Source organism: Camelina sativa, chromosome 14, assembly GCF_030686135.1.
Source record: "Camelina sativa cultivar CO46 ecotype springtype chromosome 14, ASM3068613v1".
In the NCBI taxonomy this organism is placed as follows: Eukaryota; Viridiplantae; Streptophyta; class Magnoliopsida; order Brassicales; family Brassicaceae; genus Camelina; species Camelina sativa.
Window position 1 is genome coordinate 25,283,270 of NC_141893.1, and position 13,949 is coordinate 25,297,218.

General features: G+C 38.3%; 2 protein-coding genes and 1 non-coding gene across 3 annotated transcripts; 1 reads left to right on the forward strand and 2 right to left on the reverse strand.

Moving 5' to 3' along the window:
* Positions 1–6,990: 6,990 nt before the first annotated feature.
* Positions 6,991–7,332, reverse strand: LOC147928591 (uncharacterized). The gene has a single exon (XM_087486204.1). The coding sequence runs from the start codon at positions 7,330–7,332 to the stop codon at positions 6,991–6,993; it is 342 nt and encodes a 113-aa protein (XP_087342330.1).
* A 1,832-nt stretch (positions 7,333–9,164) lies between these two features.
* LOC147928592 (small nucleolar RNA R71) lies at positions 9,165–9,271 on the reverse strand. Its single transcript, XR_015581027.1, has one exon. It is a non-coding gene; the product is annotated as a small nucleolar RNA R71 (small nucleolar RNA).
* Positions 9,272–10,646: 1,375 nt separating this feature from the next.
* Positions 10,647–11,081, forward strand: LOC147928593 (uncharacterized). The gene has a single exon (XM_087486205.1). The coding sequence runs from the start codon at positions 10,647–10,649 to the stop codon at positions 11,079–11,081; it is 435 nt and encodes a 144-aa protein (XP_087342331.1).
* The last annotated feature ends 2,868 nt before the right edge of the window (positions 11,082–13,949 follow it).

A 13,949-nucleotide genomic window follows, 5' to 3' on the forward strand; every position in this document is an offset into this window, starting at 1 on the left:
GATACCAGCAATTGACGGTCCTGTAGAGGTGAAGAACCTTAAGCAGGACATTTATAGCTGTTATTAACTCTCTATGCCCCATTACTGGTTCCAACTTAAGGCGATGTAAAATATCTCTACTATCAACTGTTACGGTTTGGCGTGTGTTTCGGGATTTATCTTCTGCTTAAGGCTTACAAACTCTTTATGCCCCATTACTGGTTCCAACTCAAGAATTTTTTAGATGAAACGTCCCTCTAGTTTGGATTTGTAACCCTTCTAGTTCTCCTCTTGGTAACACCTCAAACTTCACTTGGTATGTTGCTTCGCCTGCAGCTCTAATGGCGCTAATTTCAAGGTTTATTCTGTGCTTATTTCAAGATTAAATAGTCACTATAAATGCTTGCAGTACCAGTACGTTTGTCATAATATTAACTACGACTGACCAATCTTGTTATGAGATAGTACTCGGTACGAGTGATCGATGATGTTATGTTATTTACTTTAACCGTAGCACATAAAAAATGCAAAATTGCTGAAGCAGCATGGTATTATATTTTGGTAAACGTAAGAGTACAACATAAGAAAATAGAAATGTAAACGTACACCAATGAGAAAACACAAGATAACGACATATAAGCAATTTTGTGTGCAAAAAACTATTTGTTCGCATTCTTTTTGTCCATAATTTCACTTACATAGTGCTTATAATTTACTTATATATTGCTTTATAATTATCTAGTTAATTCTTAACCTAAATCCATTCAAAAATTAATCCTTAACTATCAAAATAGTATGCTATTTCAATCATAATCTAATGTGCTTGGTTTTTTTTCTCAATCAATAGTTAACTGGAAAAAAGCATAGCTATGTTTTGTGAAAAATATTTTGGTAGGTAAGCTATAAATCTTTTACTAATTTATCAACAAAATCTTCCATGTGTGTATAAGATCAGTTATAATAATCAATCTGAGTTTGTTTGTATCTTTCTCAATCCTTTCTATTTCATTTGTCCCATTTTAGAACCGAATCTTAAAAGATAAATTTGCCGAATTCACTGGATGAAGAACCCATCAAAAGGTTTTGGATTACAAAAGAAAGTTCAAATTCGAAAAAACACCGAAAAGCTCGTCCGATTACACACAATTATTATGAAAGGAATGAAAAAATTTGGGCATAGTCTTATTAGTGGGCTTAATAAGACTGTATAAGCCCTGATGAACTCCGCCCGATCTTCTCCTCACGGGATTACGATTATATCAGCGAGGTCCAAGTCATCAACAGTGTCTCGCTTTGCGGCATTTCCGACGGCTTTCTAGGCGATGTAAAATATCTCTGCTACGACTTTTGCTATAGCCTTGGTGGCGTTGATCTCCTCGTTCCAACCAACTCGGCAATCATTCAATTCTCCGACCTTAGCTTTATACGCCTCTTGCTTCGCTGTTACAAGATTGGCCGCATCCTGTTTGAAAACAACAAAGCGCCATACTAAGTATACCCAAAGATTTAGGCATTGATGATACCAGCAATTGACGGTCATATAGAGTTGAAGAACCTTGAGCAGGAAATTTATAGCTGCTATTAACTCTCTATTGATTGGAACATATGTTACGGTTTGGCGTGTGTTTTGGGATTTATCTTCTGCTTAAGGCTTACAAACTCTCTATGCCCCTGATGTTCATATATTTTACCCTGTTTTCCCTTAATATATTCACATCTTTTGCATCTTTTGCTATCCATTTTGACCATTATTACATAGCTTTAGGACTGTTCTTGCATTAGAGTTTAGTTGCATTGCATTTGCATCTTTTCATGCACAAACAGGTGATTTTGGAGCTTAAGGAGCATGGAAGCAATGCTGAGGAGAAGTGAAGCAATCATGAGGAGAAAACAAAGGAGCTAAGGCTGAAAAACCAAGGTCCGGAGTCCAACTCGACTGCCCACTCGACCAGACACTCGACCGTGTGCTGAGAGGGACTCGACCGAGTGGGAGGAGCACAAGAGGAGCCAACTCGACCAGTCACTCGACCGAGCACCAGGTCGAGTTGGTCGAGCCGCCTGGCTATTTTGTCTTTTAGCGTTTTTAGGGCTTCCACTACTTTTTCTATATAAGAGCTTGTACCTACAGCCACAAAAAGAGTCCAGCTTTTTAGAGAGTCAAAAAAAACCTAGTTTTTACCTTTTTTAGAATTATTCCTTTTGCACTTTTATTTTCTTAGATCTTGTACTTCTTTTAAAAGGAGAAAAAGACTAAATATTTCAATATTGTTGGTTTCATAACTTTCTTAATATTGAGAATTTGAGTTTTGTTCTTTCTTCAATATTGTAGATTTTTGATTTATATTTCTAATGACGCAAGTTTCAGTATTTTCTGGGTTTATGACTTTATTGTTCATCATGTATGCTTGTGAGTAGTTGCTTAGGATCTTGAGGATGGGTTAGGCTGGGTTGTGTTTGAGGTTTGTTTGATTTGGTCAAGCTTGATTGTTGTAGATCTCTTCTAGGCTAGATGTGCTTAATGCTGATCCTATATCTGAGAGGGTAGGATCTGATTTCAAGCCTCGTAGCATCACACCAATGTCTAAGGAGCATAGATAAGGCTAGATCTAGAGACTATCATTAGGCTTGCTAAGAGATTAGAAGTCTTGTTTGATTTTTGACATATTGCTTAATGCCTGCTTGTGTAGATTCTTTACTTTGTGAGAACAAGTCTAGAGATGCATGAGTTTGATTGTTTCTTGCCATGAGAGTGGATTAAACATGTCTTAGAAATATATGTCTAGAGATTAGCTCAAGTTGTTTGAGATTTGTTGACCAAGTTAGATGACCTCAATCATAGTCCAGCCCATGAATCCCTCCTCAAGACCTTCCTTGTTTATTGATTTCTTAGCTTAAATCATGTTCTTTGATCGTTGTTTGATTTGTTTTGGTATTGCTCTGTTTTGCGTATTTGTCCAGCTCGACCCTGCACTCGATCAGCACTCGATCATCACCCGATCGAGTGCTTGCTCGAGTTCCAACCCAGAACTTGTGTTTATGATTTGTGTTTGTCCTGTTTCACCCTAGTTGCATTTCTGTTGCATTCATTTAGTATCATGTTCATTACTTACCTTGCATTAGTTCAATACTTGCATTATCATAGTTTCTATTTCTGTTTTAGCTTCATAATTGTCATAATCATTCTGTTCCATTTGCATTTTGCTCCTAATTCTTGTAGTTTTACTTTCTGCATTTTACATTTCATCATAGGATTGTTAGTGACAAACAACCTTTACATCTGGCTTGACTTAGACTCATATGCACATCTTGATTGATCACAAACACTCAGATTGGATTGACACCTCTTATACTACAATTGCATAAGGGGAATTGAAACACCCTGACATCCATTCATTCATAAGTCATCATTCCATACATCATTCACCACAAACACAAAATAATGTGTTTCAGCCCCATTACTGGTTCCAACTCAAGAATTTTCTAGATGAAATGTCCCTCTAGTTTGGAGTTGTAACCCTTCCAGTTCTCGTCCTGGTAATACCTCAAACTTCACTTGGTACGTTGCTTTGCCTACAGCTCTAGTGGCGCTAATTTCAAGGTTTATTCTGTGCTTATTTCAAGATTTAATAGTTACTATAAATGTTTGCAGTACCAGTACGTTTGTCATAATATTAACTACGACTGATCAATCATGTTATGAGATAGTACACGGTACGAGTGATCGATGATGTTATGTTGTGTACTTTAACCGTAGCACACAAAAAATGCAAAATTGCCGAAGCGGCATGGTATTATATTTTGGTAAACGTAAGAGTACAACATAAGAAAATGGAAATGTAACCGTACACCAATGAGAAAACACAAGATAACGACATATAAGCAATATTGTGTGCGAACTACTATTTGTTCGCATTCTTTTTGTCCATAATTTCACTTACATAGTGCTTATAATTTACTTATATATTGCTTTATAATTATCTAGTTAATTCTTAACCTAAATCCATTTAAAAATTAATCCTTAATTATCAAAATAGTATGCTATTTCAATCATAATCTAATGTGCTTGGTTTTTTACTCAATCAATAGTTAACTGGAAAAAAGCATAGCTATGTTTTGTGAAAAAAAATTTGGTAGGTAAGCTATAAATCTTTGACTAATTTATCAACAAAATCTTCCATGTGTGTATAAGTTTAGTTATAATAATCAATCTGAGTTTGTTTGTATCTTTCTCAATCCTTTCTATTTCATTTGTCCGGTTTGCCACTGAATCACTCCTAATCTACCCAACCTTACCTACACAGCAACAGCTGTGCTAACTCGTTTGTTCACTCACCAATGAAACACTCAAGCAATATGCTTTTATTTGCTTAAATCTAACCTCACACTTTTCTGTACTCAAAAGTGCTAGCCGAACTAATATGTGTTTTCTTTTGTTTTATAGACTTCAACAATCTTCACCAAACTCTTTTTTATCCCTCAAATCTCCTATTTCATGTCCCTCAAGAGTCTCTCTTTATCTAGTGAGTCATAGGAGGTTCCTCATCATTATGTTGACTTTAGCAAGCCACTTGTTTGTAGCTTCCAACAAACACCTTTTAGACTAACACCTTTTTCGCCCATGCTCCCCATCTCCACACTCGATGTGCCGCACTGTCTCCAATGTGTTGTGCTCGCAGATACCACTTGACACTTTCCTGTTTCGTCTGAAGTCCTTAAGGTACATTCCGCCACAGCTTGTAATTATTACAGATATTCTGTTTCTTCAGATTTAACCGTTATTACATATCCTAAGGACTATCTGGAAGTTCTATGTGTTTGTTCTCAATCACTGAAAAGCTTCACACTAGGGTCTCAGCGTGATCCCGAGGAAGAACAAGATCCCAATGTTGTAATCGATGCTCCAAGACTTGAGTACATGAGTGTCAGTGATTACTGGCCTTAACGCTTTGTCATACGTAATGTTGGCCCCTACGCAAAGGTAGACGTCGATGTTATGTTTGACGACATTGACCTTGATGATCCGTTGGAGGTAAAGAAGATCCGTAAATTCCTCTTTGGGATATCCAAATTTCACGAGGTGACCATCTCAGCTTGAACCCTAGAGGTACGCACACATAAGTGATTAGTTTAATAAGAGTTTAATTATGCTGGTATTCAATTTCATATCTGACATATTTAATATTTTATACCACAGGTCATCCATGAGTACTCCCAGGTAGGAAAGTTGCCGAAGTTTCTCAATTTGACTCGATTGGATGCTTCACTAGTGGAGTCTTCGTGGGAATACCTACCAGCCTTTTTGGGATGCTGTACGAATCTACATTCGCTGATTCTGGTGCGTTTCATTAATTTGCCTTTGTTCATATCCTAAAATTGAGCTTGCTTCATACATATATACCAATAAATATTTCATTTATATGATTTGTTTATATTACTAGGAACTTGACCGTATCCCAGAGATAGAGGAGATTCAACTTTCACTAGTGCCCCAATGTGTCTTATCCTCACTCCACTTAAATTCAGCTGAAGACACCACAAATAGTAAGTAAAATGATGCTAGTTTCGTATAATGATGCTAGTTTCGTAGTTTAGGAACAACTGTAATGCCTTGAGGAAAATACTTTTAAGTAGCTAGGCTGTAACCATCATCAAGAGAAGCAAAAGGATATATTCCAATTAGGACATGTTGTTATGCTTACATTATATTGTTGTCTCACATAAATTCAGTTTACCTTACCAACAATTTTTGAAATACTTTTTCAGATATTTTGTTGACATTGGTTTTATGTTTCCCATTTTTTATAATGGATGTTATTTGATTGTGATACATCATGATATATATGTTAGGAGCACAAAAATCAAATTGAGAAAAGATGCGAATTATATTAAATAACGAAATCAGAAACGAATTACAACAGCATAATATAAAGCATAAAAAAATAATGGAGCGAGATATGATATCTCTCTCCTTAATTCAATAAATCGGCCGTAAGTACTTTTGAATCACGATTTATGAATCCCAGGATAAAACCGATCACAAACTATTATAGTAGCATACCAGTAATAGAACTCAAGCGAACAGATCTACGTTACACTCTCGAGACTACTAAGGTAAGAACTTACTTGGACGAAGCAAGAGAGAGAGAAGCGGCGGCGATCTTTAGAACTAGGAGTCTTTGTGTTTTTGAGTGTGTAAAATAATGAGAGGTTGCGCCTCTATATATAGTAGAAGGAGGTAGGATCTCGAGAAAATATTCATAGAATATTCTTGGAGTACTCCGCAAGTTCCTTGGCCAGAAAGTCGGCCAGAAAGTCGCCAGAAAGTAGTCCAAAACCTGCAATTTTTCTGAACTTATTTCTGAAAATTCAGTTCCAACTATCCCCCACATAAATAGAAATAAGTCTAAACATATGACGACAGAACTAACCCTATAGAGTGACTAGCTATACTAGGAAAACCTTCGAGAGTATATGTGAAAACTAATTGTATTTGAGTTGGTGGCGTTTTTCAACCTTGAACCGACTCATTGTTATACATGTCGAGTTTACCCGGCCAGATGGTGAACATGATGTCTTGAACCATCCGGAGTTGTATGTAAACTTAGACAGTCTGTATTAAACAACTTTGTTTTCTTGTAGAACGAGTTTCTCTGGTGTTCATTGTGGCCTTGAACATGCCTGGTTAATCATGAGTGAACTTGGAGAGTATAGCCTCACATATTCTCCTAAAAACAATCCCATTTCACACTCACAAGGTGATTTTAATAGCTGCTTGTATTTAAAGAAATATCATGTAAGTATTTCAAATATTTTACAAAGCTAGATATCAAATCATTAAAAGCATATGCTTAACCTCTAACATACAAGAAACACTTTACATCATTTTAGGAACTCGGAAAAGAAAATAGTCTCTTCGTGCTTGTAGCAAATTCAGCTTGATTTAGTTGTCCCTTTGAACCTAGGTCATTAGGTCTCCAATCTTAGTAGGTGGGGTTACCATCAAACCTCCTCTTAAGTCGTAGGCATTAAACCCATTCCTCTTGATGACTTTATAACTTGATCTCGCGCCAAACCTTTTTTAAATGGATCTGCTAGGTTGTCTTTCGTATGGATGTAATCAATTGTAACTACACCAGTTGAGATAAATTCTCTAACAGTTTTATGTCTCCGTCTGATGTAACGAGATTTGCCATTATAATGGATATTCCTTCCCCTGCCTAAATTTGATTGTCTATCACAGTGTACACGTATTGCAGGCACAGGTTTTCCCCACATTGGGATGTCTTCCAAGAAATTACAAAGCGATTCAGCTTCCGACATAGCTATCTCCAAAGCTATTAATTCAGATTCCATAGTTGATTTAGCCGCCAAAGTTTGTTTGGAAGACTTTCATGACAGTGCTGCACCTCAAAGTGTAAAAACGTATCCACTAGTGGAGTTTGAGTTCCTCGGTCGACACCAACTTGTCTGACGCTTGTTTTCATGGTTTGTTGTGTTGTTTGTGTTGGTTTGTTGTGTCGTTTGTGTTGCATAACATTGGAATCTCAGTTTCTTGTGTATAGCCCAGTAGATAGGAGGATTGCCTCACTAAGTATTTGTGATCATACTTACGCATGTCACTTGTTTTTTGTGGTGTGCAGGTATGTGGCGTGGAATCATGGCGATGAGGAGGAGGATGATCTAGGGTCTCTGTTATGTGTTGTTGGTCTCGGTTATGTGTTGTTGGTATTGGTTATGTTTATTAATGTTGGAATCGTTGATAGAGTTATGTTAGGTTGTTAGATAGAATGGTTAGGAATGTTATTGTGTTGTTGATATGTTGGTTTTCTATTGTTGGTATGTTTTCGTTGTGTTTATTGGTTGTTGCTGGTTTAATGATGAATTGTGGTTTGGTTGGGTTTAATGAAGTAGTATGAGATGCTTAATTATATATTGGTATTACAAAAAAAAATGGTCGGGTTGTTTCAACTTACCGGCCCGAGGAGGAAACTGAAGAAGAGGAGTTCCATGAAGAAGATGGTCGATCCATCAACCGACCTAGACGAAGTCATATAAACTGTGATCAAGGTGATGTTAATCCTTTTGGTATAAGAAATGATAGAGTAGATGACAATTTAGGTGGTTTAAAACTTAAAATTCCAACCTTTGAAGGTAAAAGCGATCTGGATGTTTACCTAGAATGGGAAAGGAAAATGGAGTTAGTGTTCGATTGTCAAAAAATTTCTGAACTCAAGAAGGTTAGGTTAGCAGCACTTGAGTTTATAGGCTATGTAATTGAAACCTCTTACACTCCACCTGATCATTCATCAACATCCATACTTATGTCCTTGTCTGCATGTTTGCATACATTCATTTCATAAGTGTCATCTTCACACACCACATAGAAAAGAAAGTGTTTCAATTTGGCGTCGTTGCCATTTGAGTAATTGTTTGTGACATTCAGGATTTACACAAGTTTAAGATTAAGTTCTATTGTTCACTTGATCACTACTGATTAGCTTCTTCATCTGCTTGGTTGTTTTGAATCTCAGGTACCAACTCGACCCAGCACTCGACCGTCTGCACGATCGAGTGATTGATCGAGCCACCAACCCAGATTCCGTCGATTTTCAACTCGAGCATGTGCTCGACCGAGTGTCAGTTCGAGCTAGTGATCGAGTCAGTTGATGCAAACTAGATCCAAAGGAAACCAGAATCTTCAAAGGTACCTTGATCATATCAAACGCTTACCAAGAGACTTGAGGCAACAGAAAACCAGAATCCTTCAGGAACAGGAAGAACAGTTGCTGATGGATCAACAAAACAACCAAGATCAAAGGACAAGGCACATTGGTGTAGGGGATGCTCCAAATACACACAACCAGAGAGCTGGCATAGTACCTCCTGCAGTAGCCAACAACAATTTCAAAATTAAAAATGGGCTAATCACAATGATTCAGACAAACAAATCCCATGGTCTGCCAATGGAGGATCCTTTAGATCATTTGGATGAATTTGACAGGCTTTGTGGCCTCACCAAGATTAATGGTGTTAGTGAGGATGGCTTCAAGCTCAGATTGTTTCCCTTCTCACTTGGAGACAAAGCACACCTATGGGAGAAGACACTACCGACTGGTGCTATTACTACATGGGATGCCTGCAAGAAGGCCTTTCTAGCTAAATTTTTCTCTAATGCTAGAACTGCAAGGTTGAGGAATGAGATTTCTGGTTTTGCTCAGAAGAACAATGAGACATTTTGTGAAGCATGGGAGAGATTCAAAGGCTACCAAACACAATGTCCACATCATGGGTTTAGCAATGAGTCTCTACTCTCCACACTATATAGAGGAGTCTTACCAAAAATCAGAATGCTATTGGATACAGCCTCTAATGGAAATTTCCTCAACAAGAATGTAGAAGAAGGATGAGAGCTAGTGGAAAACATGGCACAATCTGATGGGAACTACAATGAGGACTATGACAGAATTGTGAGATTTATCACTTCTGATCATGATGAGAAGTATAAGAAGGATTTGAAGATTGTTCATGAGAAGTTGGACAGGATTCTACTCAGCCAGCAAAAGAATATCCATTTTCTTGGTGAAGAAGAGACTTCAGCTCAAGATGGGGAGAATGAATTTGCTGAGATTTGCTATATGCAGAATCAAGGAGGCTTCAAAGGTTATAATCAGTTCAAAAACAACAACCTCTCCTATAGAAGCACCAATGTAGCAAACCCTCAAGATCAAGTCTACCCTCCTCAACAACCTCAACAGCAGCACAATTATGTACCCAAGCAGCAACAACAAGGTAACCAGGCTCCAATGGGTCCCCCACCAGGGTTTCAGACCAACCAAGCCCAGGAAACAGACTTAAGAGCTATGATGTAGCAATTGCTACTTGGACAAGAAAATGGGCAGCTTGAGACAGCAAAAAAGTTTGCTGAAATGAATCAGAGGATGGACAACACTTACAATGATCTATATACCAAGTTTGACACACTAAATTCCAAGATTATGTCCATGGAGAGCAGACTTGATCCTTCTACCAAGAATGACAAACAAAAGGGCAAAGCTATTATGCAGTATACAGAGTTTTCCAATGCTATCAATCTCCGCAGTGGAAGAGTATTACCAGCACGACAAGGAGCGCTGCCAGACACTGAGGACAGTGAAGATCAAGATGGAGAGGGTTTTCAGCAAGAAGAGACTTGGAAGAAGGAGACTATTGAACTCGACCATACACTCGACCACACACACGATCGAGTGACTGATCGAGCAGCTGATCGAGCACCTTCTTAGGATAAAATCGAGCCAGCTGTCATTAAAGAAAAATAAGTCCGGTTCATTCCTCCTCCTTACAAGCCTCCACTACCTTTTCCAGGAAGATTTAAGAAGCATATGGTTGAGAAGTACAAGGCACTGTTTGATAAACAAGTTAGAGAAATTGAGCTTATGATGCCTCTAATAGATGATTTTGCTTTGATTCCTCTCTACCAGAAATTCTGTAATGGAAAGGATCAAAGAAGTTCAAGGAATGGTGGTTCTTAGCCATGAATATTGTGCCATAATCCAAAGCAAGTGAACCCACAAAAGTTAAGAGATCCTGGTTCCTTCACTCTACCTTGCTCCATAGGTCCTTTAACTTTCAACAGATGTCTTTGTGATTTGGGAGCTTCAGTCAGCCTAATGCCTCTATCAGTTGCTAAGCGCTTGGGGTTTACAAGAGACAAGCCATGTAATATATCTCTGATCTTAGCCGATAGATCAGTAAGATTACCACATGGTGTTTTGGAAGACTTACCAGTTAGAGTTGGTACAGTGGAAGTTCCAACAGACTTTGTAGTCTTGGAAATGGATGAAGAACCAAAAGACCCTTTAATTTTGGGGAGACCATTTCTAGCTACAGCAGGAGCTATCGTTGATGTGAGGAAGGGTAAGATTGATCTCGACTTGGGAAAAAACCTCAGAATGACATTTGATATTATAGAGGCTATGAAGAATCCAACAATTGGAGGACAAGTCTTTTGGGTTGAAGAAATGGATAATTTAGCAGGAGAGTTGATGGAAGAATTATCAGAACAAGATCACCTTAAAACTGTTTTGACCAAAAGTGGAGAATAAGGGTTCCTCTATAGAGAAACCAAGGCTTATGAAGAGATATTGGACTCCCATAGAGAATGTGATGTTCCAGAAGCTTTTGAGGGGTTACCAGCGTCAAGAGAGGAATTCTGCTCAGTTCAGGGAAAAGACATAAAGAACTCGACCGTACACTCGAGCACGTACTCGACCGTACACTCGAGCACGTACTCCACCGAGCACCAACAACACTCGACCGAGTACCCAGCCGGAACTCTCACAGATGACTGGTCTGAGCTAAAAGCACCAAAGGTGGAACTCAAACCTCTCCCATCAGGGCTAAGGTACGTTTTTCTAGGTATGAACTCTACTTATCCTATGATAGTGAACGCTAAATTGAGTAGGGAAGAACTTGATTTGCTAGTTGTTGAGCTAAGGAAGTTTAGGAAAGCTATTGGTTATTCTTTGGATGATATTAAAGGAATTTCACCTAGTCTCTCCATGCATAGAATTCACCTTGAAAATGAATCTTACTCTAGCATTGAACCTCAAAGAAGACTTAACCCCAACCTAAAGGAAGTGGTAAAAACGGAGATTCTTAAGCTGCTTGGTGTTGGTGTGATCTATCCTATCTCTGATAGTACTTGGGTTTCACCAGTACATTGTGTCCTTAAAAAAGGAGGAATTATTGTAATAAAGAATGATCATGATGAATTAATTCCTACCAGAACTACAACAAGACATAGAATGTGCATTGATTATAGGAAGCTTAATTCTGCCACTAGAAAATATCATTTTCCTCTTCCATTTATTGATCAAATGTTAGAAAGATTAGTCAATCATACCCACTACTGTTTCTTGGATGGATACTCTGGATTTTTCCAAATTCCTATTCATCCTAATGATCAAGAGAAGACAAAATTCGCAGTTCTCTATGGTACTTTTGCTTATAGGAGGATGCCATTTGGATTATGTAATGCACCAGCTATTTTTCAAAGATGCATGATGTCAATCTTCTCTGATCTTATTGAGGATGTTGTTGAGGTTTTCATGGATGACTTCTCTGTCTATGGAGATTCTTTTTCTTCTTGTCTTGCTAATCTATGTAGGGTCTTGAAGAGATGTGAAGAGACAAATCTGGTTTTGAACTGGGAGAAGTGTCATTTCATGGTTGAAGAGGTTCTTGGACACAAGATTTCAGAGAAGGGTATTGAGGTTGATAAGGCAAAGATTGAGGTCATGATCCAGCTTCAACCACCAAAGACAGTAAAGGATATAAGAAGCTTTCTTGGTCATGATGGGTTCTACAGATTGTTTATCAAGGACTTTTCAAAGATTGTTAGGCCATTGACAAGGTTACTTTGTAAGGAGACTGAGTTCAACTTTGATGAGGAGTATTTGAAGGCTTTCAAGGAGATTAAAGCTGCCTTGATATCAGCTCCAATAGTCCAGGCTCCAAACTGGGATCTTCCATTTGAGATTATGTGTGATGCTTCAGACTTTGCAGTGGGAGCAGTTCTTTGACAGAAAAAAGATAAGAAGCTGCATGTTATTCACTATGCAAGTAGAACTGGATGAGACCCAAGGAAGATATTCAACAACAGAGAAAGAGCTTCTTGCAGTGGTATTTGCCTTTGAAAAATTCAGAAGCTACCTATTGGGGTCCAAGGTAATTGTGTACACTGATCATGCTGCTTTGAGGTATATCTACTCAAAGAAAGATACCAAGCCCAGGTTGTTAAAGTGGATTCTACTTCTCCAAGAGTTTGACATGGAAATAGTTGATAAGAAGGGTATAGAGAATGGAGTAGCTGATCTTTTATCCAGGATGAGGATAGAGGAAGATATACCAATAGATGACTCAATGCCTGAGGAGAAGTAGATGCAACTCGAAGTCACTCGACCAACCACTCGAGCAGACACTCGATCGAGTCTGTTTGGCCACTCGGTCGAGCACGACCAAATGGAGGAATGGATGGCACTCGACAGTGAATACTTGCCATGGTATGCTGATATAGTTAACAACAAGGTATGTGAAGAAATTCCAGTAGACATGGACCCTTACAAGAAGAAGAAACTACTCAAGGACATCAATGGTTACTATTGGGATGAGCCTTATCTATACAAGAAAGGATCATATGGCCTATTTAGGAGATGCATAGCAGAAAGTGAAGTAGAAGGAGTTCTAAGGCATTGTCATGGTTCAACTTATGGAGGCCATTTTCCAACATTCAAGACTACCCAGAAAGTTTTACAAGCTGTACTGTGGTGGCCAACTCTATTCAAGGACACTCACAAGTTCATTACAAGTTGTGATGCTTGCAAAAGGATGGGAAACATTACAAGAAGGAATGAGATGCCCCAAAGCCCAATTCTAGAGGTTGAGATATTTGATGTGTGGGGAATTGACTTCATGGGTCCTTTTAACCCTCCATCCAATGGTAATGTTTACATATTGGTAGCTGTGCACTATGTCTCCAAGTGGGTTGAAGCTATTGCAAACCCCACAAATGATCACAAGGTGATTCTTAAGCTTTTTAAGACCATAATATTTCCAAGATATGGAATTCCCAGAGTTGTGATCAGTGATGGAGGGACACATTTCATTAACAAGGTCGTTGAAGGGATGTTGAAGAAGTATGGAGTTAAACACAAAGTATCTACAGCTTATCATCCTCAAACAAGTGGGAAAGTAGAAGTATCAAACAAGCAAATCAAGGCCATCTTATCAAGAATAGAGGGAGAAACAAGAAAAGATTGGTCTAGTAAACTTGATGAAACACTTTGGGCTTATAGAACAGCTTTCAAGACACTAATAGGAAGAACTCCATTTCAGCTTGTCTATGGAAAGTCTTGCCATCACCCTATTGAGGTTGAGTATAAGGCTCTATGGGCAATCAAACTCTTGAATCT